The sequence below is a fragment of the Sardina pilchardus genome, chromosome 24 (assembly GCF_963854185.1).
Source record: "Sardina pilchardus chromosome 24, fSarPil1.1, whole genome shotgun sequence".
Lineage (NCBI taxonomy): Eukaryota > Metazoa > Chordata > Actinopteri > Clupeiformes > Clupeidae > Sardina > Sardina pilchardus.
Window position 1 is genome coordinate 11298571 of NC_085017.1, and position 25963 is coordinate 11324533.

General features: G+C 41.6%; 3 protein-coding genes across 3 annotated transcripts; all 3 read right to left on the reverse strand.

Moving 5' to 3' along the window:
• Positions 1-2595: 2595 nt before the first annotated feature.
• Positions 2596-10249, reverse strand: LOC134073028 (lysosomal-associated transmembrane protein 4B-like). Its single transcript, XM_062529959.1, has 7 exons — positions 10001-10249; positions 8874-8991; positions 7378-7451; positions 7097-7219; positions 6908-7006; positions 5632-5730; positions 2596-4291 (listed from the first exon to the last, which is right to left on the reverse strand). Exons 1-7 carry the CDS (start codon positions 10091-10093, stop codon positions 4217-4219), a joined length of 681 nt encoding a protein of 226 aa, XP_062385943.1. The 5' UTR covers positions 10094-10249; the 3' UTR covers positions 2596-4216.
• A 2834-nt stretch (positions 10250-13083) lies between these two features.
• On the reverse strand, positions 13084-21082 carry mtdha (metadherin a). The gene is made up of 12 exons (XM_062529364.1): positions 20738-21082; positions 19962-20060; positions 19315-19402; positions 18949-19110; positions 18038-18085; positions 17720-17890; positions 17280-17357; positions 17103-17180; positions 16391-16509; positions 16159-16266; positions 15748-15835; positions 13084-14852 (listed from the first exon to the last, which is right to left on the reverse strand). Exons 1-12 carry the CDS (start codon positions 21077-21079, stop codon positions 14791-14793), a joined length of 1443 nt encoding a protein of 480 aa, XP_062385348.1. The 5' UTR covers positions 21080-21082; the 3' UTR covers positions 13084-14790.
• Positions 21083-22215: 1133 nt separating this feature from the next.
• On the reverse strand, positions 22216-25789 carry rrm2b (ribonucleotide reductase M2 b). Its single transcript, XM_062529226.1, has 9 exons — positions 25648-25789; positions 25019-25183; positions 24814-24930; positions 24275-24408; positions 23828-23922; positions 23330-23463; positions 23127-23231; positions 22860-22973; positions 22216-22538 (listed from the first exon to the last, which is right to left on the reverse strand). Exons 1-9 carry the CDS (start codon positions 25705-25707, stop codon positions 22383-22385), a joined length of 1080 nt encoding a protein of 359 aa, XP_062385210.1. The 5' UTR covers positions 25708-25789; the 3' UTR covers positions 22216-22382.
• Positions 25790-25963: the final 174 nt, after the last annotated feature.

Below are 25963 nucleotides of genomic sequence, written 5' to 3' on the forward strand. Positions count from 1 at the left end.
GATGGGGGCGAGTTACCCTGCTCTCGCTAACGTCAGTGCCTTTAGTGCCTGCTGTGACTGAAATGCAGTAAGGACACACTGTGAATCCAACACCGTGGGTATTAAGAGATTTACAGGTTTAAGGTTAGTCCTGTGCTTGCAGTTACATATTGACATCTGAAATGCACTTAGAGCATCATTGAGAACTGTAATGGTCTCTAATGCCCACATATGCATGGGGTGTTATAAAATCAAGCTCTAGTCACATGTTGTACTTGAAGCACACTTAAGTGTACATCGTTATAAGCTCTACAAGGTACATTTGGTAACCATATTGAGGTTGGGAATGATACATCAACTGTGGCTGAACCCAGTGAAGGCCCAGCTCAGACCTCTCTGAGCTATTTGGCTCAGTGCTGGGGATTTGGCCTCTGTTTCTGGAAATCATTTGTGTGATACTACTCTATACACCAAATAAATAAATGAACTCAGGATAATGAAAGGATAATGAAATTGAGACAGGCGCATCACAGGACAGGTTTCTGGGCCATGGGGTGATATTGTTGGTGCCAGTGCTAGACTCTTAGTAGATTTTTGGTGGCCTGCATACATTCTCGTGTCAGCAAAAAAAAAAAAGTTCCCAAAGGCTTCCATGAGGAAAGGAGAGATGGTGACTTTAATCTAGCTACAGTGTAATGTAAGCATGTGATATAAAGAGGAGCTTATAATGCATTCATGCATTTATCAGGCCTGATCAAATTCAAGCGTTGTGCCTGAATTCAGGCTTGAGCTCGGCCATGTACTGTTCGATGTCGAGAAAGGCTATTCTTTATTTTGTCTTTGAATGTATTCGATAATTTTAGACACAGATCATTTCCTGTCTCTCAGCCCTGATATGCATCCCATCTGAGAGCGGCCTAATGGCTATGACCATAAGAGGGAGCAAAGTCAGGTAAATGAAGGTTAATCCTCCAGGAGTGCCTTTCATTCGTCTTTTTTTTTATACATTCTCCCATCCTTTCTCGGTCCTCGTTCCCACTGATCTAGATAAAGAATGATGGGGCAGCAACAATGGGATAGTCTATCCAGTGTTAGTTATAGATCAGTGGGAACAAGCCTGGAGTATCAAGGAGAGATGTTAAGAGGCACATAGTGTAATGTAAGCACATGTGATGTGAAGAGGAGCTTATAATGCATCCATGCATATACACTATGCATCCCATCTGAGAGCAGCCTAATGGCTATGACCATAGGAGGGAGCAAAGGCAGGTAAATTAAGGTTAATCCTCCAGGAGTGCACTATAACACCACAGTGTCTGTTCACGAGCCCAGCACAGCACTGCCAGTGCCAGTGCCTCCATGCTAATCCAGGGGCAGAAAACGAAGAGGTTAACGGGCCATGACTCAGCTCATGGATTGGTCAACTGCCATTGTTTTGAAGTGTGCGCTATAAATAAACTGAGTAACTGACAGTGATCGATACAACACCAACAGTTATTGATGCACTGCCTAAACTGGGGAAACATGAGTTTGTTAGAATTTGTCGAACAGTTTAAGATGAGTGATGTGGCCGTGTTCATGTCCATGTTTCAAAAACTATTTCTCTGCAGTATCAGTTCACTGCATGGAAGGGCTCACTTTTAAAATCCCCATAGTCTGTGGTGAGGGCTTTGGATGAGGTTTAAGCTTCAATGATAAGGATGTTGTCCCACCAACTTGATTAGGATTTAGTGTATATTTTCTGCCAAAAGGATAAACACTCAAATCCTGACAGACAGACCTAGATATAAAACAACTTTCAAAAACTAAAAAAAGCCCTCTCAGCTCTTAAGTGATTTGGCCTACTTTCTTCTGCATGTGTGCACGTTCAGCTGAGCCCTAATACTCCCATCGCCATAGAAATCAAATAATCTCAATCAAGCAGGCACGTGCCGTGGGCTCTCTGAGGAATGGGGACAATGGCCCGGCTGAAGCTCCCCACTGCAGACAGGCAGGCAAGCATGCGTGAAAACCATGACGTGGACAGCGTGGCCTCTCGAATTTAATGAACTCAATAAAGCCTTCAAGGACATGGTCACATTCCAGCGCTTTACCAAATGTAACTCATGTTGAGGATCTGTCGGTAATTGGTGCTGCTGAATAGCAAGAGCATAGTGGCACGCTATACGCTATATGGCACCGAGACATTATTGAAAGACGTCTGACAGAAGAGCTGAGGCAAACTCTGGGGTTGACCCACTTGTGCGTGGTCCGTCCATCCGGTGGTACAGAAAGTAGGTGACCACGTCTCCTCCGATCAGACTGCATCAGCCATCATGCCAGGCAGTTTTCCAACAACTTCATCAGTGCAGTAAATCCATTCTGATCCTCCTCGGATGGGCCGCGCACAACAGATTGTGATCGGAGCGGTTGCCAAGCACGTGAGGCGGCACAGTATGGTGCATGGGCTAGCCGTCTCACCCGGTCAGGGTTGACATGGCCAATGACTTTAATTCACCCGCACTGCTGACCGCGAAAGCACGCACAGCCACAGTTCAGCGGCCTACAGCACGCGTGCAGGCATGGAAAAATCCTCAGATAAAACCATGACACAGAGCATCAGTCATTCTACTGAAGTGCTGAAGGAGGAATTTTATTATCAAGAATTGTGCACACCAAAATGACAACATGTGTGACAGGACAGTACAGCCCTAAAACTGATCTTAATCCACAGCTTCTAAACTGTCAGCTGTTATATTTAGTAAAAAGTGACTCATTGTAACCAGCCTTTATAAGACAGACCTACACATGCTGGATAAAAACAAACAAACACTGAAGGATATTAGACATCAGTGACAATTATCACATATCATTTGTCTACTTGAAATGTTGACCGTCTTTGGACACCACATTTTCACATCTGTGATTAGATAAGACGAAAGTTTAATTTGTAAATGCTGCAATAACAGTAAAGGATAAAAGAGTTGAATATCTATAGTATTCTAACTATTCTAATTGTTCACTAACTGCATTGCTTTTCATGGTATATCAACATGATCAACATCAAACTGTGTATTTTCCCAAAGATGACATTATAGAAATACAGGACAAGACATTTCAAAGCTTTATAAAAAAAAAAATGGGAGAAAGGGATTACAAGTTAACTACAGTATGCTACCGAAGACCGAGAGGAAAGCATGTCGTCTTTTCCCTGTCATGGTCAGGAACAAGAAATACGTTTTGGACCAGAAACCGACCATGTCATTCATTACTCATTCACACCCGTCTCATTCAGCATCTACAACAGACAAGATAAAATCAAGACTGATATCATATGTGCAAAACCTTATAGATCAGCTGCCAGCATAGGGACACAGAAATAGTTTTTTTTTCTGTTCATTTTACCATTTCCAGCTTCTCTATTATTATCATGCCATCCAATTTCAGTTCCACCTATCTGCAAATATTGCATGTTACAGTACATATTTCGTCAACATATCCTGCCAACTCACCTCACAAAGTGAGTACCGAACCCAAAATTCAATTGAACATTATTCATAGCAAATGGGTTAAGACAACACACTGTCAATACATGTGCTATCTCAGGAAGACATTTGTTGTAGATTTTAAGGGTAATATTAATAAGCGCTACTGTGTGTTTACAAAGTTCCATTAGACTTTGGAAACTTTGCCACCATAACATTTTCTTAAAATTCTGTACATAGAAACATAGTATGAAAAAAAATCCCCTAGTTCTTACATTCGGGGCAGATCAATCACCACAGAAATGGTCATTTGAAAAGTGCTTTTGCGTTAACTTCCCAAACATGTCACTCTCTCATCGCTTTACAAAAAAAATGAGATATCTCAGCAGATGACAGTTCCGGAGAATTCACAGTATTAGAAAAGAGAGGGGTTCAGGACAGGCGAGGATGGAGAGAGTCGAGTTTTGGAGGCGCACTGAGGGGGGGTACACGCATAATCATGGAAAGTGCCAATGGAATTGGAGCTGACACATAGCTACTCGTTGCCTGGACAGCTGGGAAGCCCCGTGCAGGGAAGGACACGGCAAAGTCATGCTCGCAGCTCCTGAGAGAGAGAGGGGGGGGGGGGGGGGCAGGGCTGCGGGGAAGGCCGGGAAAAGGTCCTTTCTTTGGAGCGGGCAGGGAGAGGACTGGGGGGGGGGGGCTTATTGAGAAAAAGTGTCTCTCGTGTGTGCTGCCTCTCAATTGCTCTCTCTCTATTTTTTTTTCCACGCTCACGCCGAAACATATTGAGGAGGTGGCTCCTTTGGTGGAATTGCGATCGCCTCTTCATAGGGGGGTAGCAGCACCTGCGACGACACAAACAGAAAAGCACAGTTAGACATAAAGCTTTGCGACGTTTTAAAACAATGCATCACAGATACAGCAGTGGCATTTAGCAAGAGGCATTACAGCCTGTGCTCTGTGTGTTCCTCTCTCATCCACCCCTATCTAAATAGCATCAGCCATGACTGCAGGGGGGGGGGGGGAGCTGTCAAAAGCTCTCAGTAGCATGACGAGGCCAGAGTCTGGCTCCTGAAGTGTGTCCAGCCCAGGCACGGCTAATTAAAAGGGGGAGAGCGAAGGAGAGCGAGTAGAATACATCTACGCGAGGACATTAGTGCTCCAACACCGTCAGAAAGGTCCTGTGTGTGCATCACTGAAAGGGTCCAAATGAACTGGACACACACAGACACTTATGTAACTCTCCGTGAAAGCGAGCGCGTGCGCGCTGTGTATTCTAATGGCCTTTTCCTCTCAAAAGCAGCCGGGCACTTGGCGATGCCCCGACACCAGGGAACCAGCTGACCAGCTGACCAGCAGCCCTCTAATCTTACATAAAGACATCGAAACACTCCGTCGCTGGGATATCTAGAACATACGCCACTAGCCAGCACTAGGGTGTGTGACACAACAGCAGCCGTATAATCAAAAAGGCGAACCAAAGAGCCAGGAAGAACACACCGTATTTTTTTAAGCGAGAACATCTAGCACAAACACAAGAGCCCGTCTCTGTGAGGTTGCACGCCCTGTCTCAGTGTGAGTGTGAGGAGGGCTTGTTTTGACTGGATCACTGGAGCACAGGGGATGTCGCAGAGGACACAAGGAGAGAGGCTAGAGATTAGTTATGGCTGTGGATTATACCCTCCCCAGTAACATGACTCAACAATAAGAAGGACACGAGGAGACAGCGCTGATCCATCAGTCTCGTGCACGCCCAACTGAATAACAAGTCTTAACAAATATACTGTTCATATTAGTTAGTGTATTCACACTCATTCATATTCATATTCCTGTCCTCTAGGTCTAGGAGACTAATAGTCCTCTTGGAGACTAATGTCTACCCAGTTCACTAATTATCAAACACGTTGAAAGGTCTATTCCCACTGCAATAAGACAAAAAAAAAAAAAAGGATCAGAAGGCAACCCTGTAAAGATTCCTATTTCCTGCCTGTGGACATCTCATAACCAGCGCAGCGAGCGCTGTTTTGACAACAGCTCCTGCTCTTATCTCGCCACGGGCGGCCCAGCGCAGCATAGCATCACGGGCAGCACAGTCAGTCAGCGGCCCCAGTGATGTCACTTGGAGGACGACTGCGCATAAATCTGCAGTGCAAGGACACAGTGTCATCTCCTCTCCTTCACTTACTGCGGTGTCGTTTGTGGTGGTGACGTAGACCAGCACTTCTGTGGATCTTCTTCCACTGACGTACCGGTAGCAGTTCCAAACGCAGGCAATCAGGTAAGCCTGTGGAAGGAAGGAAATGACAGTCGATGAGGCACTCATTCAACCATACATGTGCGATAGTCCTTAATGAGAAATAATTAGCTGCTGCCATTTTCCAGTTGACCCACAACCCCAATGGGCCACAGTGGTACCATAAAAGGTTATAGTCTACGTGTGAATAACCCTGATGAAGCTGTCCTGGAAAATGTGAACCATAAGGACAGATGACTCATTGTACACTTTAGTTAGCGGTCAGCATGTAGCACTCACATACTGATGCTATCTGTTTGGGTTTTGAATGTTTGTTCTGACACCGTAAAACACATCATGATATGTGCAATAGGCCTATATGTGTTGCAGTCAATTTCTTAGAATGAAAAACTACATCATTATGTCAATCAGCGTAGCTGCATGACTTAGTCCAACTAATGAACAGAGAGAAGTGAATGTTTTTCACAAGAACTCACGTTTACATATTCTTATTTTAATGCATCTGCATCCTGAAATCAGTACAGCAAGACTATTTTTGCTGTCCTGAATATTGTTGTTTTGAGAAGGCAAACATGAGCTCATTTGTGCTTTGAGCATTTTGAGGAGGAGCTAATTTTGGAGCAAATGCATGTTTCTGGTGGTACAAGCCTTTTCTCTTCTCTCCCTAACGGCATTCACAAAGCATTTTATTCCACATCATAAGTCACATGGAAAAATCTTGCCTCTGGATGATGGATACCTCTATGAAGTCACAGGGGTTGGCCTCTCATTTCAGTTGCAAAGCTATCTCATGCTCATAGCAAGGCTTTAGAATCAAGCTAAGCTGTTAAGCTGTTAAATTCCTTAGTTTTATATTTTTGATGTGTGTGAAAGCCTCGACTGCATCATAAGTTCTTCATCTGGATTTTAAATGCATCTGCAGATGAATTTCATACACAAATCCTTCTCAAAGACCAACCCCCAGTCTCAGAGAGAGAAAGTCAAAGGCCCTGACAAGAAATTGAAACATCATCTTGGGCTGCAGCACTTTTTAAAGAGGAGGAACATCTATCAGGTTTACTACAGAAATCTCAATTGCCATGCACTGCACATCAAATGCCTGAACATGAACATATTGTTCACCAAATCAATTCTAAACGTATCGCCATATTTTGCTTCTGCATTACATTGTAGAATGTACCACACTATGTACTGTAGTTGTCCTTACCTTGAAGGACAGTATGCAGCCAACGAAGAGGAGCACTGCAAACACTAGGCACATGTTGTTTGTGGACATGATGTCCTCTTTGTATGGAAAGGTTCCAGGCTGTGACGATGAACAAACCAAGCATTAAAATGTATCTATTTCTTTACAGTTAATCGCTTAAGTCTGAGTGAACTGTAAAGTTGTCCTCACCAGCTGCTGAAGGTAGTCTTGCACTGTATTGGGATACACCACAACACTAATGGCTACCAGGGTGTTAAGGGCGAAGTCAAAGACTTGGTAGCAGAAGAATGGAATGATCCAAGCAGCATGTTGCTGTGAACAAAGCAAATAACAATGATATAAACATTTTGCCAGGATCACACAAAAAAGTACACCAAAAAGACTTTAGCTTAAATAATTGCAAAACGACTTCAGATATTAAATCAAAACGATAAATTCCAAAAATCATGAGGAGATGTAAAGGGTCATACCTTATAAGCCCCATATGTAGCCATGCCACAGATAAGAATCATAAGCAGGGAGATGGCAGCAGCAATACACATATCTGTATAGGGGGAAATAAATGGCATATTCTGTTTTAGTTATATGGACATGATACTGTCTGATATGACTGACTTGACAATACACAACTAAATAAACAACATAGCTAAACTTTCTAAATAAAAACAGTTTGGAGTTACTGAGTTTCTGTATGACACATGACTATGAGCAATTGAGAGTTCATCAGATATCTAGTTGGATTATATCCAGTTTAAGACATTTTGAATTGGCCAAAGTATTTCATAGTGTTGGAATTACATAAAAATTAATCCAGGGATTCCAGACCATCCCATTATAATCAGCGCTGATTGACTATTGACACAGTAAAATGACCTCACTTTCAGGGGACCATTTTGGCCTTTGCTCTCCATATCAAATTGGAATGATGCGAAGGTGCACTACCAAAGCTGGGAATGGGAGTTGGACATAGAAAGACAATTCATTCAGCATATAAAAGATTAAAGTCTCAGCACTCCCTCAGCACTGAGACTGTAACATAGTAACCGGAGAGGATTCTGTAAGTCAAGTTATTATGAGCCACCTCAGTTATTTCCAAAGCACACTAGTAGCACACAGTTAGCCGCACGTATTTAGCCTTTCTGTCTCCAAGTGTAACCTTGGAGATTTACAGAGCAATTTGAATATATTATTCCTTTCATGTACGTCACTTTCCAATATAATTTTGGTCAATAGAGACAGCACATAAGTAAAAGAGTGAATCATAGTCCCATTAGCTATAAATTTGCTTTCTCCATGTAATTAATATGGGTTTATTTATTTTTAAAAATCCTTAATCCATTTCGTCTGGATCACCACATGCTGTGTTTTCAAAGTAGCATTACGAAACAAAGACGACAGAGCGACAGCCCTGACGCAAGGAGACTAAACCAATGGCGGCCTTCAGAAAAAGACTTAATCCCAGTGAATTAGGACGGTCACCTTTAATAAGAGTCACTAGTGCCACAGGCTGCCTACCTGATCTTTCACCACTGGGGACGTGTCACCATGAACACACATCCAGCCACATCCATGCACACATAAACTTTGAGGACACCCAACACACAAAACTCTCTGTCTGTATCTGTCTCTTCTCTCTCTCTCTCTCTCTCTCTCACACACACACACACACACACACACACACACACTTACAGCACCTGGCACAGCCAGTAAGAAATGAGAGAGGGTGTGGCAGAGTTCTACTGGCAGGGCTTATATTTTAACACATGCACACCAGGGTATCCATGGCTTACTATTCCTTTCCTTTAACCTCTAAATGCTTGCCAGTGGGGAATCAAAGGCTATATGAAACCTAGGACCAGGATGAGAGTCACTCCTAATCCTAGTTTCTAAATAACAATGATAAGGCCTTAATTGTGCCATTATTTGATACAATAGCCTAATAGATATAGATCCATAGGCTACTCACTTGCATCGTCCATGACATCAAAGTCTGTTCCCAACTCGGCACTGGTGAGATGGTAGTGATACTGGACCGGGTCATTTAGGGCAGATAGCAGGATGAGTAGAACCACTGCATTGATGAGCTGTTGGGAGATGTAATGTAAATTAGCCTGTGTTGGGCATTTGTAATGTTGCCTTAGTTGCTTTCTTCAACATGCATGAGTAGCCTATAGCCTTTTCTGTTTAAAGTTTAGACTATGCTAAGAACATCGGCCAGCCAGTGTATCAGCTACATTAGTGGAAGATGATCGATGTGGTTATATCTATAAAAGCGTAGGTTGCATCCATAAGGAACATTTGCTGGTTAATATCATCTTTATTTGCAAGCGTAAAATGACCCCCGTCGAATTGCTGACGGTTACTAAGAAAACGTGCTGAAATGTTGGACAGCTCCATGGGAGTTTGTGGAGCCAGCCAGAATACTGCTGGGTTGCGCTTGCGATTTAACATCAATATGACCTCAAGCATATCGCTTTGCTGATAGCCCTGATATGTTTTGCAACTGTATTGGTTTGCTTGTTTATGATTAGTGCAAAGTCCAGCTGGGCCATAAATGGTCTATTCGTTCTGGAATGTTCCCGCAGACAGACTTAATCCAGGCTGCATTTACTTTTACTTTTCGCCATCTATAAATATCTTTGTTTAGTAATTTGGATCAAGGTAAGGGATTTCTTCCGGTCTATTTTTACAGGGCAAAGAGCTCTAGCTTCTAAAAACAAATGTGAACTTTGAAGATTAACGTTACGCGATGGTGTGTGACATCACCAACAAACAGCTTGTTTGCGTAAAGGTTTAGTGTTCGTTGAATTGTCTACAACACAGCCTATGGTGGTCTATACCAAATAATTATGCAACAAGAGAGATAGCTACAAACTGATCAAAGATAACCCATTTTCAATTGAGGGACAGCATAACTGACCACAAAATGGCCAATGGATGGCAATGAACAGGGATATTTGACGCTGCCTCACAACCCTTAGGGGTTCCAAAAAATGGGGGTTGTGCTATCATAACAGCTGAGATAACATATAAAAACCACAAGAGGCTATACGAAACACTTTGCCTAATAAGTAAAATAAACGCTTGTCTTACCATATACCAAATGCCCAAAATAATGGTGCCCGTCCGAACATGACAGCAAAGGCAGCAGCTGGTAGTATACCATCGGTCCCACGGGGAAATCATCTTTCCAATCCTGAACAATGAGACTATTTTCAGGAAGCCTTTCCTCTATGAACTTGAGGATTTTCTATTTTGTCATCTACGGGAATAATTCACGATAACCCAGGCTCGTTAGAATCTCTGCATCCAGGTCGTGCTCAGTCAAGTGTTGTTTCCGTTGTCCAGACTCTGCTCTGCAACACCACATTAATCCAGCTCATCTTGGGATCACGTGACCGGAGGAGGATTTTGACTCAGACTAGAAATCCAGTGATGCAATTCGTTGTTCGAGAAGACACGAATGCAGGTGTCGGGTCTAGCCTAGGTGGTGATGCTTTGGGGAAATCTTTTCTGGAAGTATTCATTTAGAATAGGCCTAGGCCTACAATGAAAACGGGTCTGTTTGAGACAGTTTCAACAGTTTGTCTTTACATTTAGTCTATAGGCCTACAGCAATTGCTGAAATGTGAATTTTGATGTATAGCCAACTTTTCTTTCATTCTTTCGTTCATTCACTCATGCATTCATTCTGTCTTTCTTTCTCTCTCATCTTTTTTCAAAAAAGGAAAGAAAGAAAGAAAGAAAGAAAGAAAGAAAGAAACAGCCATTAAATCCACCTATGTTAACAGTGAGAGTAACAAATGTTTGATGTAGCCTATAGGTGCTGTCTAACTTTAAAATATAACCCTTCAGTGGCCTTGGCCTATATATTTTAATCATGATGAGAATACAATGTGTCACAATATTCTTAGATCCTGCATTTAACCTGTTTTCTCTTCTCTTCTCTTCTGCCCCGAGGAATATAAAGATACAAAAGACAAAGTTAAAAAGTTGAATTGATGAAGAACATTAAGATATTTTCTGTTGTTGGATATGTTAGGGCTAGATCAGAGTTTTAAAAATAATGTTTTGATTAGTCTCCCTTTGGCCTTTGCAATTTTGTTCACTTGGAACATGTTATGCTTCTTTTAAACTCAGTTTGGGTAGCCTATACTTTGATGGGCAACATGTTGCTATTGTACATGTTATAGGCTACTAATGATAATGCTGATATTAATAACAATAATAATAATAATAATGATAATAATAATGTGTGTTTATTACATATCTGTGTGACTGTAATGACAGTAAAAGTCAAAGGACTGCGGATGAGAGGATGTGGCAGATGGCCACTGCTAGCACGGGGTGCGGACATGCAGCTGACACCATCATTACACCTGTGGAATTGGGAGGCCTGGGAGGGTAGTTGGATGTAAGATGGAAGCCTGTAACTAAAAACTCAAACATTTGTTTGGGGATGATGTGGAGTTGCTCTTGATCCTGTCTCAAACCAGCTGTCACTTCCGCTCTTGCCAAAGCGATGCAGGGACTGAAATGACTGCAGTGTGTAGGGATGTCAAAAATACCATGTGGAAAATTTGTCAGATTCCTGACTGACATTCAAGAACCAGTGCGTTGCACATCACCGATCAATTTGTGGAGCTTGGAGGAAGATTTTTTCATTTATAATGACACTAAAATTGATATATTTTTACCTTAATGAAGTGAAGACAACACATACAGGCTAATAATAAAGTCTGGTCTCAAATGAGCTCATTCAGCTATATTACCTGAGCTTCAATCGCAAGTTGCAATTGTCATTCAAAGATTGTAGATTAAGTGATAATATATCACATGCTAGAGGTTGTTTAGAGAATTTTGAGGGGAAAACCCTCTCTGAGTATGATCTGAATAAACAAAAGCAGATCACTGAGATCAATCCATAGGTTCGCGGCCTAAATAATAATAATAATAGGCTGATAAAAAACTCTCATCCTGTTATTCAGGAAGTCTCCATTCAAACTAATAGCATTTGAAAATGAGACAAGCCAGAGAATGAACCAAGCAATGGCATCCTGTAATGCGAGAGTGGGAGGATGCAACGTGAATGAATGAGCAAGATTTAATCCTAAATGAAATGAGAAAGGGCTTTGGAGGTCAACCTCATCACACGTGCCACGAGACCCTGCGGCGATGCTGCCAGAGAGGAGAAGCGTGTTTGTGTGTGTAGAGGGGCATGCTTATCACCGGATTTCATCTGGAAAACTCAGCGTATCCCATGTTTACAGCTGCTGACAGTGACACAGATTTCAGGTGCCGCTATTTAAATGGCATCATATTAATCTGATGCTGGATGCAGAGTGGAGGCTCACAAGAGAAACTGAATACAGAAGGAACAGGGGACACCACTAAGGCATAACACAGCTTTAAACAAACATGGATGTTTATTCACTTAGCACACGGTCTTAGGCAAAGCACTTTACAAATCATGTGGACACAACTTGCATTAAAAAGTGGGATAGACCGGCTAAAAGTGGATTATAAAAAACATAGAGGAAAATGATATATAGGGCATCTTTGTTTTCAAATAAAGAATTGAAAATAATTAATAGGCTTTTTAGGTTTTAGCTTCACTCTAAAAAAATAATGGGGCCAGTACCCGTTCTTCAGAGCGATGCAATAGAAACACCTTTTTCAGTACTTCAAAGAACCATCAAGGCAACAGTTCGCCTGATGTAGACCAATGGTTCAACACAGTTTTGACTCTCCATGGAACCAACAAGATTTAAAGAACCATTTCAGCACCTTTATTTTTTTAGTGTATAAATGAAAACGTGTAGAGTGTGGAATGAGGAGTTTTAAGAATTGACGTATACCATAGATGACAATGGAAAGGCTGTTGTCAACTAGATCAACTCAGGTAATTGTAACAAAAAGTTTGAGCCCTCAGCCTCAAACTGTATTCTAATGCAATACATCCTATCTAACAACACTGAAAGAGATGTTGTGATAAAGTAATATATAATAGATAAAGATAGAAGTAATGGATAATAGATATAAGTAATAGATATTAGATAGAGATTAGATAGAGATTGGATAGGCTACTATATAGATGTAAGGACATATATCAAAATGTCACACTTGCAATAATAGATATTAGTGCAACCCACTTAAAATGATTGTTGACAGCACAGTGGTTTCGTAGATCAAATTTATTTTAACAAATCAACATAGAAATATTGCCGCAACTTCAGTAAACATAGTTATCTCGAATCCATAAAACCAGCAGGCCTGGGTTAACAGACGCATAAAGGAAGGTGATATCTTGCCTCACCCCTCACAAGCAGATGTCACCTCTAGCACAGGACCTGAATGCACCTCTGAGATCCACAACTAGTCAAGGGCAGAACACCATCACAGGATCTCAATCATGACTGCTTAAAAACCTCAACTTCACAAAAGCTGACATGAAAAATCAATCCAATTTGGCCCGCGCTCGATGTCTCTGAGGACCCTTAGTACTCATAAAAGAATATTTACAGTGGATGGTAAACAGGCAAATGATATGATGACCATGGTATTTAATGATATTTTATACTGTATATCAAATTCATGCAAGAATAAGTGCTGTTCTGACATAAATCCCACTAAAGACTGAGCAGTGCAGTCATAGCCTGCAATAGGGACTTCTACAGTTCAAGAAATACAAAACAATCAACAAAACAAATTAAGATTGAACTATAAAACTATAGGTTAAGGCAACAGAATTGACCTGATAGAAGTGTCAGAGACATGGACTTCAGAGTTGCTCAAGCAATCCTCTAATATTACATCAATACCTCAAATCCAAGGCAAACCTTTCACATTTCACAAAAAAATAAAAAATAAAGCCAAATAACACCAAAGGTGCAGTACAGCCAGTGGCACAGTGCGATCACAGAGACCAAAGGAGAGAGCCCTTTGGACAGAACATGGAGGATGCCATACAAAGAAAAACATAACACATCTAAAAGGTAAAAAGCTAACATATCACAGAACAGCTCGGAACCAAGGATGGCATTTCCTTATTCAATTCAAACATTTGATAAACTATGAATATGCACACATATGTACAATGGAGGCCAGATCTCATATAAGTAAGTCAGACTTTTAAAAACATGGAGGACATATGTAGTGTGTGTGTGTGTGTGTGTGTGTGTGTGTGTGTGTGTGTGTGTGTGTGTGTGTGTGTGTGCGTGTGTGTGTGTGTGTGTGTATGTAAATGGAGCCCTATGACAGGTTAAAGGACTCTGTCATACTGGGATCGTCCCTCTGACTCCTCAATGAGACCATAAGACTCTGCTGCCCCCTACTGTTTAACCTGCAGTGCATCTGGCTTCCGCTGTCTCCGCGCCTTTCTAGAGGGGAAGCCCTACTGACGACTACACATCTGTAGTACCAACACTACATGCGTGCAAATTACCAGTACAAAAATACCACAGAAAGGTGAGAGAAGAAACATTCAAAGTAAACATGTTCTTTTTAAAATGTCTTTCGTGTTTCCAGGAAAGTTTCACATTAGCTATAAGACACAGCTTTCAGAAGTACTAATCATAGAGATAAAAAAAAGAATGATTTGTATTCTTGTCACCCACAGCAAAAAAAAAGAGGACCACGATAGCTAGAAACCTTTCCTCTCTGAAGGGTGGCTTGTAGTGCACGTCGTTAACTATTCAGCTCTCTGGACCAGCAAGTTCTGCAGCGTTCGTCTACTGTACGGATCCAACTCAGCATGTCATGTTTTTTTAGTGTGCTTTTTTTTGGATTTCTGAAGAGCACAGTCAGTGTTTTCTGGCATAAAAAATCTGCACTGTGTGATTATTGCATGAGGACACCCATTTGCATAATGTCCAGCCCTGCAATCATGTCTCCCTTCTGGCCTTCTTCTTCTGCCTCGGAGGTTCTGTGTTCTGTTCCGTTTTTTCTGTAAGAAAACAATGACATTTGAGGGACCGCATACTTTAAAGTTTATGACTAAATCACTACATACCGTATACAGTGGGGGAGAATAAGTATTTGAACCCATGCTAGAGTTGACTAAAAAGAGGAATATAAAATCATCTTTTGGAAATTGATCTTAATGTTTTAATTTGAAAAAGTAATACAAATCCAACCTTTACGGACACCAATTTTCTTTGTGAATGAAGAATGTATCGTAACTAAATATTCTTCCTTTAAATACAGGGGTAATTCCCATAGAGGCAAGAAGCCTTATAGCCTATTAGCCTATTTGATGCTCATTGAGCTCAATGCAAATCAAAACCAGCTAATAGGCTAACTGAAGAAAACACCATGCCAATCTCTAAGTTTTACACCTCCTCTAACATACACAAACACCACGTTTACAGACATACTAGAGGTAGACATACCGGGTTCGGAAAGTAAAAGTCCTGCCAAGTATTTGATCCAACCACCTAGTAAACCAGCTTAGCAGCCAGGTAGATCAGATAATTAGTGATATCACTTGTGTTAAGTGCACAGGTAGAAAGAACATATGTTGGTCAGGACTTTTTCTTTCTGGAACCGGGCCTACTGTATATGCCTCTGACATATACACACAAATGTATGCCCTACAAATGTGCTCTGAATGAGGTCCATGGGTGGCTCTCAAACATTCTCCTCGATCCTCGATGCTCGATCCTCGAGCGGCGTTCCCACTGATCTATAACTAACACTGGATAGACTATCCCATTGTTGCCGCCCCATATTCCCTATCTAGATCAGTGAGGACGAGGATCGAGGAAGTGTGTAAAACACCAAATGAGAGGCATCCCATGTGTCCACACTGAATGAGGAGTCTGTGCACTCTACACACTCACTCTGAACTGCTGGAGGAGCAGTGCTCTGTTTGCCAGATCCTGCCTCTCCCATAGCTGTGTATGAATGTGGCTTGGATGACCCACTCTCCTGCACACAAGACAAGACAAGACACAGTCACATGAATAACCATCACAAAAACGCCATTGTTTTCTTTCTCTTTTTAAAGAGCTACTTATGACAGACAGCCAGTCTAATTCCATGTGTAAATTTGCTATGCTACAGATCAGTGTCTAAATATCACTTGTGCTTTTATTTTCAGCTTTTTTTTGCCACTGTTAAAAAAAAAAAAAAAAAAAAGGCAAGGAAAATAAACAACTCTTTATCAATATTATCAATATTATCGTGCACTTCACACACTTTGTTTCAGCTCTCTTTTATCAGTTAAGTAAACACAAGCTACTTCCTCGTACCATCTCTGCAGTATCACCCTCCTCTTGTTTCTTCTTCTTTTTCTTCTTCTTCTTGGATTTTGCAATTCCTCCATCACCCTTCTCTTTGTCATCATCTGAGTCTATCGACTGGAAAAAATATACAATATACAATATACACATTACTGAACATCTTCTGCTACTGCTACACTACAGAAAGAGGCCTCCCAGTTTCAGATAAACAAATGCACAGTGGGATGCAGCTGACCCTCACCTGCTGGTTGACCGCTGCTGCTGTTGGGGCCGCAATGTCCACTGCCGGTTCCTCATAATTTCCCCACAACTCTGTCGGGGCGTTCCAATCAGAGGTGGGATCCACTGCAGCCAAACCATCTACCCCAACACACACCAACACAGTTTTAAACCATCTGCCCCAACACACACCAACACCGTTTTAAACCACAGATCTGCCCCAGCACACACCAACACAGTTTTAAAATCACATCTACCCAAATCACATCTACCCATATTCCCATCTATGCAGACTGCTTGACATCTCAGTACTCCAAAAGCTAGGCTGCACCACACCTTGCTGCTGAATGGGATACCCAAGGCATCATGGGCCATTCTAAGCATGTGATCTGATTTACAAAGGCTGATATGAGCCCCAATGTTCATGCCCCCAAGTGAAGTACTGCAGCTGCAGCAACTCGAGCTGTACAACCGATTGTTTCTTTTTTTTTTTTTCTTTCTTAACGACAGTACTGGGTGACCTCGAGATCTATGTGAAAAATTCTCCTTTAAGCCATTACATAATACACTGTTAACGTATCAGCTATTAATTTCAGTGATTTAAATGAAACAAATGACTGTGAAGTTAGCAGCTAAAACCTTCACTTAATAGTCAACTGACAGGTAAGCAAAAACGTGATTGTGGAATGGGGAAATCCTTGAATGTTGAATGCTTGAGAAGTTGTTAGACTCACTGAAGCCGGACCACTCGTCGACACTGGCTAAACGGTCCCACTGGAGGTCTGCTGTTGGCTGGGACATGGGCTCGCCACCTACGGCAAACGTGTATTACTCTCCACTCCAGGTTTCCCATTTCACAGCTGTCATGAGAGCAACGTGATATTGAACTACACATCAACGCAGCTGCTTACCAGAGTTCAGGCCCAACACATAGTTCACAGGGCTGAGATCACCCTTCAACCGCCCATCCATGCCGCTCCAAGACCCTCCTGCACACAAGACCATTCCAGTCAGACAGTTCTCCGTAGCCCAGCTCTCAAATGGGACTTTTCCATTGCATGGTATCAGCTCAACTTGACTCGATTAATTTTGGTACCAGGTGTTCGTTTTCAACTGCAACAAAGTACCGCTGTTGGTAAGCTAGCCGATTGTCATAGCAACGCTGAAGAAAACAACAATAATGTAATTAACGTCACCTTTTCGTACCGGCTCAGCTCGCTTGGAACCTCAACGGAGGTGAGTACCAGGTACCAGTTTTTGCTAGTTTTGGAGTTGCGCTGATACCATGCGGTGGAAAAAGACATATCTACCCACAACCATTTACTGTCTGAGTGCACTGCAGGATCCGTACCGTCCGTCTCCTGGGTCCAACCCAGCGGCTCAGGGTTCCTGTGGCCAGATGGCTTCATCATGGGTGACCACTTCTCACTGTCTGAAGGGCTCACTGGTGATCCCAGTTTCAAAGTGGGGTCTGTCCATCCTCTGCCGTTCACCGACGGCGCCTCAGTCCAGGTGCCAGCAGCTGTGACAAGATAACGGAGTTAAGTGATATCTCAATTCATGGAGTTGAATTGGGAATACTAAACAAACTGAATTGAACTGGAACCATCCGGTCTAAGACCACCTTAATCTGTCGAACAAACTCTACATTAACAAATGTCAACTGTACCTTGGCCCACAGCAGAGTCAGCCTTACCAGCCTTAGCATGTGCTGAATCTACAATGATAAGAGGAGACTTTGATGAAGCTGTTGGAGAGAGAGCCCCAGTATATCTTCTCCCTCATTCCATTGCTTGCCTAAATGCATTCAAGCACAAATAATGGACTTGTGTTGTTTAACAATAACGGTGTTAAGATAGCAAGTGGTCCAACATTGCTGTTTTTTTTTTTTTTTATTATTATTATTATTAATTTATCAAGTCTGTTGGCTGTGAGCTAGCAATCTCACTTCTCATCTTTTTACACAAAAACATTGTATGGCCAGTTTTTACTTGAGAAAATCAAATGAAACTAAATTCAAATGAATTCAAATGTAACCAATTTGAATGAAGTTTCCCACCCACACGACCCATTACCACCAACATGCTTTCCATGTACACACAATTAAAGTACGGGCACTGATTCCATGGAATGTATGAATGTTAATTGATGATTCACAGGGCAACTTTTTGAGCAGTGTTGCTGGGTAACCACTACATAAGCAGTTCAATGTGTTCAGATTGGATGATCGTGATCCTAATGATGATGAAAGTTCTCCAGAAGAATATTGGGGCCAAATATGGGAATGTGCTAAAGCAACATTACTAGAGAACATTGCCCAGTAACACTGCTCAGAATGTTACCTTGTGTATCAACTGCAACTTGTGTATCAGCTCAACGTCATAAGTGGACATAATAAACTGACATTAGAAAAAGACTTAACCAGAGGGAGCAAAAGGCAATATTTCACAAATCATGCCTGGAAAGAAAAGCACACAAACAAAACAAAAACACAATATCAACACCTTACCGAAACATGTCCTAATGCCTGCTGACAGGTAAGGGCACAGACTGCTGTCTACATTGCCCCCGGTAGCGTACCTCTGTTCTTCCTGGATCCCAGGGAGATTGTTGCTGCAGATGTAGCTGGCTCCCCCTGGTGAGAACTCCTATCCCTTCCTCCAGGACTCTCATCGTTTGGGCCTTTCTCTTTCTTGCGCTGCTGTCGCCTTTCCTTGTTACTGACCTTTGTCTCCCAGTTGCCTAAGAAACAAAACAGTGTTTTTTATTAGGACTTTCCTTTGGAGATCTGAGGTTAACTGGTGAGGGGAGGCATCCATCAAGGGACCAGATGACCCTCGCTCTATCCACAAGTGAGGACAAGCGACACACTTTCGCTGTTAGATAGTTTATTTGTAGGAAAGGACAAAATGGTGGTTTTATTCCAAAAGTGTGCTGATCTCTCACCTTCATCTGGCTCTTTGCCTTCCGATGATGGCAGAGGGGCCTGGGCTGGTTTAACCTCAAGTTTAGCTTTCTTTTTGTTTTTCTTCACCTAAATACCATGGGGAGACAAGATGCCATGAACACAGGCAGACAGAAAGACACACACGCGCACACACACACACACACACACACACACAGGCATGCACGCACGCACACACACACACACACACGCGCGCGCACACACACGCGCGCACACACACACGCGCACACAAACGCGCACACACACACACACACGCACATACACACTATCACTATTTGCACAAGAACCAGTCAGAGTGTAACTTGGAACTCTACTGGATGTTCAAATTCAGCTACATGATCTGACACAGCTAAAAGTAAAAGGGCTTCTGATCTACTTTTGGAAGTTCTCCACTGAGAAGCTTCATCAGCATATTCACATGACAACTTGACACTGCCACCTGGCTCTCCCTTATCACTGTCCTTGCACTTAGCCAACCATCTCACTGTCTGGTTATATTCCACCCACATGCAGGGCTTACAGAAAATGCAGTGTAGATTCAAAAAGTTCGAGTAAATCAGACGACAACACACAGTCATCATTTTGCTAGAGCTTTACTTATATCATCGCCAGTCAGAAAGTGACTTACCTTGTCAAGTTTACTCTCAATTTGCGCCTTGGGGGTGTGTTCAGCGACTTTGACCTCATCGGGTGGTTCTGATGCAGTCCGACCGTTTGGCTGAGGTTTCTTATATTGATAGAAAAAAAATATTAAAGGCCCATTAAGTATAATCTAAGGTACGCTCTCTGTGGTATCAGCTCGTGGAATTTGCTTTACATCAGGTTAAAAGAAGTGTAAAGTGAATCATCTGTGAATTGATGAACTGATTTTCCATCTATACATTCTGTCAATATTTACAAGCTTTATTTCCAATTATAACTTCAACCTCGTATCAGGGAGCTGTCCTGACAAGCTGTCTCCTCGAGGGGACCTCGGCCAGTTGGCCAGCAAATGTGATGGTTCATGATTGATTTTAATAGTTATGCCAACTTAGTTAGCCAAGCTAGCTTAGTCATGTATCATAATTGGACAGACGTGAAGCATTCTCTATGCAGTTAGCTAAAGAAGTTTGAAAGTAACGTTACTCTGGACAACACAGCAATGGCTAGCTTAATTAGCTTGCTAAGTAAACACCATAGACTGTATAAAATAGGTAAACACGAACAAGAACATCTATGCTAACCAGTTGTTAGCCATATGCTAACAATGACTAGAACTGTCAAACTAGCGGTTCATTCGAATTGTAGCAAATAACGTTACCAGTGATTTGGTCTTCACAGGCAGCTATGCTAACGTTACTGATGCTTATTATTAAAACATGAAAACATCTGTCGAGCCATTGGTGTCTATAGCTCAAAAGATACCTTGTCGGTGGATTTCTTCTTGTTCTTCTTCTTGGGTTCCTCGGTTTTGATTATCTTTGTCACCGAGGCCTTTACAACATCACTAACGTTACTCTCACTCACGATAGGTCTTCTCTTTCTTCCAACGCTGCAGGCCGCTACCCACGTAAGTGTGGCCACCACAAACAGACCGATGAATAGAGTCGAGAGAATGATCCATGACGGGCAAAGCTCTGGCTTTACGTCTAGTTCTACGCCAAGCTCGGTTTTCAGGAACTTCACTCCCAAGGACAGGACTTCACGTACACGGCTCGAAATTAGTTCAGCTTGCTGCACCGCCAGGCCCTGCCAGTCGGTTGCCATCTTTCCAACAGCCAGACAGGAAAACAGCATTCAGCAGGACAACAACTGAGTGCGAAGGGGGCGGGGTTTCATCTGACAGTTTCATCAAAACAATGGCAGATGTCCAAAATTAATATTTTGAATGGGGAATTTTTTTCAAGCATGTGCTTTTGCTGTCTAAATTGAATTTAATCTCAAACAAAAGAGCTGCATTCCCTAGGCCTAGATATGCTGTAGGCTACTCTCCAAGTAATATTGTATGATGCTGGACTACAGTAGCTTATGCAGAACAAAACAATGTGTGCATCCACCCATTAACACAATTCACAATTTTCTCATGATGTCTATTTCCCATTAATTAATATATTTTAGGTCAGGGTCATAATTGCTTTGCACAATTGGAAATGTATGTTGAAGAGCAATTCCAAAGTGCTTTAATTAAGATGTTTGTGTAGGCCTTATGTTTCACCTATTAACAATTTCACAATACATTTACAGGAATATCTTATATATATATATATATATTGTTTAAAGTTATTCATCCTATATTAAAATGAAACTGACACAGATTGTTAACTTATTCACAACTTCAGTGGTTCTCCCCAGACAACCTTTGATCACTCAAGCTTACATGACTTACTGCAGAGAAAATGAACACAAGAGAAAGAACACCTCTAAAATCTATAGATTAATAAGAAACTTGGTGCAGAACAGTCAAGACGCACTTTCCGCAAGCTGTGATGTGTCTCTGGTATGTGTACTGACAAGACAGATCTGTTATTCAATAATGCAGCCAACTCAGTGTCAAAAATCGGTATAAATTCGGTATAAAACTCGGTATAAAACTACTGTTCTCACAATATTTAGCAGAACTTACTCCATGACTGCATGTAGAATCTTACAACACCAACAGCAGCACAGCAGACACCTAGCATGCTAACTGAAATAGGTTGCATTCACACAGGACACCTAGACATAGGCTAAATAAACACTCTCTAATAACCAGTCTTCAAGGTCTGTCTGCTGTCTGCAAGGATTTCTGATTTCATGTATGCCTGCTTTATGGACTTCACACTGTAAAACTACATTTGGGAAATGTGATGGTTTATAGATGTTAAAGTGTTCACAGTCAGCGGGAACATGAACAACAAGAGAAGTGATTTTTAAGATAAGTTTAATACAAAACACACACCCACACCCATACACACGCAATTCCTGACAAACCATTCATTGACCTCTTAGTCTGACAGCCTTTTCCTTTTTTGACATTCCATAATTTAAAATAAAAACAGAATAAATAACTTTGTAGCAAATAATGGCAGCATTAAAAATCAGCATCCAGTGTGAACTCACAGTCCATCATACCATTTGACATCACACCGAATCTTTGGTATTCAGCAACCCGCTTTTCAAAGAAGTTTGTCTTCCCCTCCAATGAGATCGATTCCATGAAGTCAAAAGGGTTTTCTGCCTGATAGACCTTTGACATTTTTTAGGAAAGAACACACATAAACCAAAGACAAAATCAAAATCCATGTTATGTTTTTTTCTCTCTCTTTATAATGCTTCTACATTTGCATGATTTGTAGTACTTCAAACATTCACTTTTTAGCTCTATTCAAGACATTCCAGTCCAACCGTGTTCTTTTTACTACTTCCCGTCATTCTTGTACATCACTTCTTAGTTTGCAAAATTATCCTAATGAATTACCAGAGGTGAAAGTGAGGCCCATGAGGCAGAGGGATGAAAAATTAAATGCAAAATGCTTTGCTGCATGCTGTATGCATACAGTATACTCACTTTTTGCACTCCCAGGTCTACAAGTAGCCGGTCAGCCACAAACTCAATATATTGCTTCATCAGATTACAGTTCATCCCAATGAGATCCACAGGTAAAGCCTCTGTCAAGAACTCCTTTAAAGATATGAAGCATACTTTGTTACACGCAAAATAAGCAACATTCACAGACATGCATAATTTCCATTTCTTCTAAGGTTTAGCTTTATTTAATTCAGCATTTCTTTTGACAGGTATACAAACGTGCACATTTGTGCAGACCTCACACACCTGCTCTATTGTGACAGCTTTGGTAATGATGTCTTTCACTCTGTCCTCCGAGGGTTTCTTTACCAGGTAGGAGTAGAGCAGGCAGGCAAAATTGCAGTGCAGACCCTAGGAGATAACAGTGTGTTACCAATCAGTGACAGCCTCCCCGTTATCAATAACACGATTCTTACAAATGCAAAGCTTTCTCTGAGTGGCACTCTTACCTCATCTCTACTAATGAGTTCATTGGAATAGGTGAGACCAGGCAGGAGACCTCTCTTCTTCAGCCAGTAGATGGCGGCAAAGGACCCAGAGAAAAAGATGCCCTCCACTGCTGCAAATGCCACAAGTCTCTCACCTACCAACAACAAAAAAAAACCTTTATGTGATGATTCCCATTAAAGGCTTAGTTGTCTGCCAAAATGCCGATGAACAAATGGTGTGTCAGCTCATGAGGTCGGTATAATTCATTTCAATGTGTTGAGGAAACTTTCACAAGGTCAGCTTTAACCTATAGGGCTAAACCCTAACACGCCTAACCTTAGATAATAGATCGGCACACTTGAAAGTAATTTGTGAATATTCGAAAAATCCAGATGGTGAATACAGTGCTAAGGAACATTGTCTTTTTTTTGTCAAGGGCTTCAATTTAAATCATGAGTAAACATAAAGATTACATTACATCAGACCTAAGAGTATTTGTTGTGTATTTTGCTACACACCAAAGGTTGATCTTGCATCTGAAATCCACTGTAAAGCCCAATCTGCTTTTCTTCTCACACAAGGCATAGTCTGGATAGCGTTGAATAAGTAGTCCCTGCAACAGGAGAGAAGTGGATAGAGAGAGTGAACTTAGAGGCCTTTCTAGCAGATAATGTGATATATCGTTTAAAACATCAGGGTTTCCTCTGTGGTTTTCAACGCTAACTGAAACACATTACACCTGACACCTGTCAGCAAAACAATAATTTTATAAGAATGCAATGCAGAATTATTTAATGAGATTGCGTCAACATTATTTAGACTTACTGCTTCCCAAAAAACATTAAGGCTGGTGTTACTGTATGTCAGACTATTTCTTATACCAATTGCCTGCCCTACCTTACCGTCCATATTCATTACATTTTTAGGTTTTAAGAACTCACATTGAGAGTTTTGTATTGTCTTACCTCTCCTTCAGGTCCCTGATGTATGTATTGATGAGCAAGCTATACATCTCAGAGTGGACATTCTCAATAAAGATCTGGAACCCGTAGAAAGAGCGGGCCTCGGGGATCTGCACTTCTTGACTGAACCTCTGTACCTGTCAGACAGATGGAAAATATATGATTATCAGTCTTGTCTTGCTATCTACATACAACTACTACTAGGCCTACTATTATATGCAACATAGCAAAGTATTTATGAGTATTTAAAGACACCCTCCTGTTTGTACAGGGGAGATGATCGAGGAAGTGGTAGAATACTTGTCACAGCATGTCACCCATAGTAATATTACGATAACAAAAGTGAGCGAAAATACCTATGAGGTCTGTCATTATGAACCTGGTCAAAATGTCAGATATAACAACTGAGAGGTTTATGGAATGAGAGGTGTGTTTTGTTTATTATGCCAACTGACAATTACATATTCTGTGAATGAAAAGACAGCAGCAAACAGATCCTCATTGTAGAGACAGAGAAAGCCAGAAAAAAGCAAGGGGCTCACAAGATTCTCATTGACTATGCCGTCGCTTGCAGCAAAGAAAGCCAACACATGAGAAATGAAGTGTTTCTCATCTGGCTTTAACTTGTCCCAGTGTACCAGATCTTTGGACAAATCTACCTGCAAAAACAACACATCACATTAGCACAGGTTCAAGCTAGCTAACACCAATTTTGAGTTGACCTCTGGTGTCAGGCTGAAATCTTACTTCCTCCACTGTCCAGAATGATGCCTGAGCCTGCTTGTACATCTTCCAGATGTCGGGATACTGGATAGGAAAAACGACAAATCGTCTTGGATTTTCTTTCAGTAATGGTTCATCTTCGGTGTCTGTGTTTTGAGGTATTTTACTCATGTCCGCAGTGTTTCCGTTCTGTTTGTTTTAAAAAAGACAACATTCATTACATCCGGTGAGCCGAAATCATCGATGAAGTCACCTCAAATACAAATCAATAGCAATATATAAAAGTAAACTGTAGACTAATAATAGGCTATGCTATTAATGTAGGCTATAGCAAACTGGGAAGAAGGCATAACTAAGCATTGTAGGTACAGTGTTATTATGCAAGGTCGTCATTCGAGCTGTCATTAGATTAGTGACTTCATTTGGGGTTTTTTGTCTGTCACAAAATACGATTAGCCATACTCTTTAAAAAACACACACAGAAGGAACCATGGAAGTTAAGTGGCAACATTTTACTAGGCTACATTCGCTTCTTTGTTGCCTTGCTGTTTTTGGATTACACAAGTTGGAAGTCAGCTCACTGACAGCACAGGCTACGGGGATATGCGAAGCCGCACGGAGTCTCCATTTACTTTGAAAACGCTAAACATTACCTTATAATGTTGAATATCCGTCTGGTTGTTCATTATATGTGTGTATTCCATAGATTTCATACTGCCGTTTCTTCCTCTCGGTGACGCTTCTCTCAATCGCGATCAGCCATGATTACACCGAGTCATGAAACGAGGAGCGCCCTCTATAGGCAGAAGTAAGCGATGCAAATCGGGGGAATCGGAGGAACAGTGGGGCATGCCCAGGGTGAACATGGGGCATGCCCCGAGTGTACCACATAGCTCTAACTGTTCAAACTAGCTAAACATAAATTGTTTTGGGTTTTTTTGTAGCCTCTTCATGAACTCAAGAAACGGA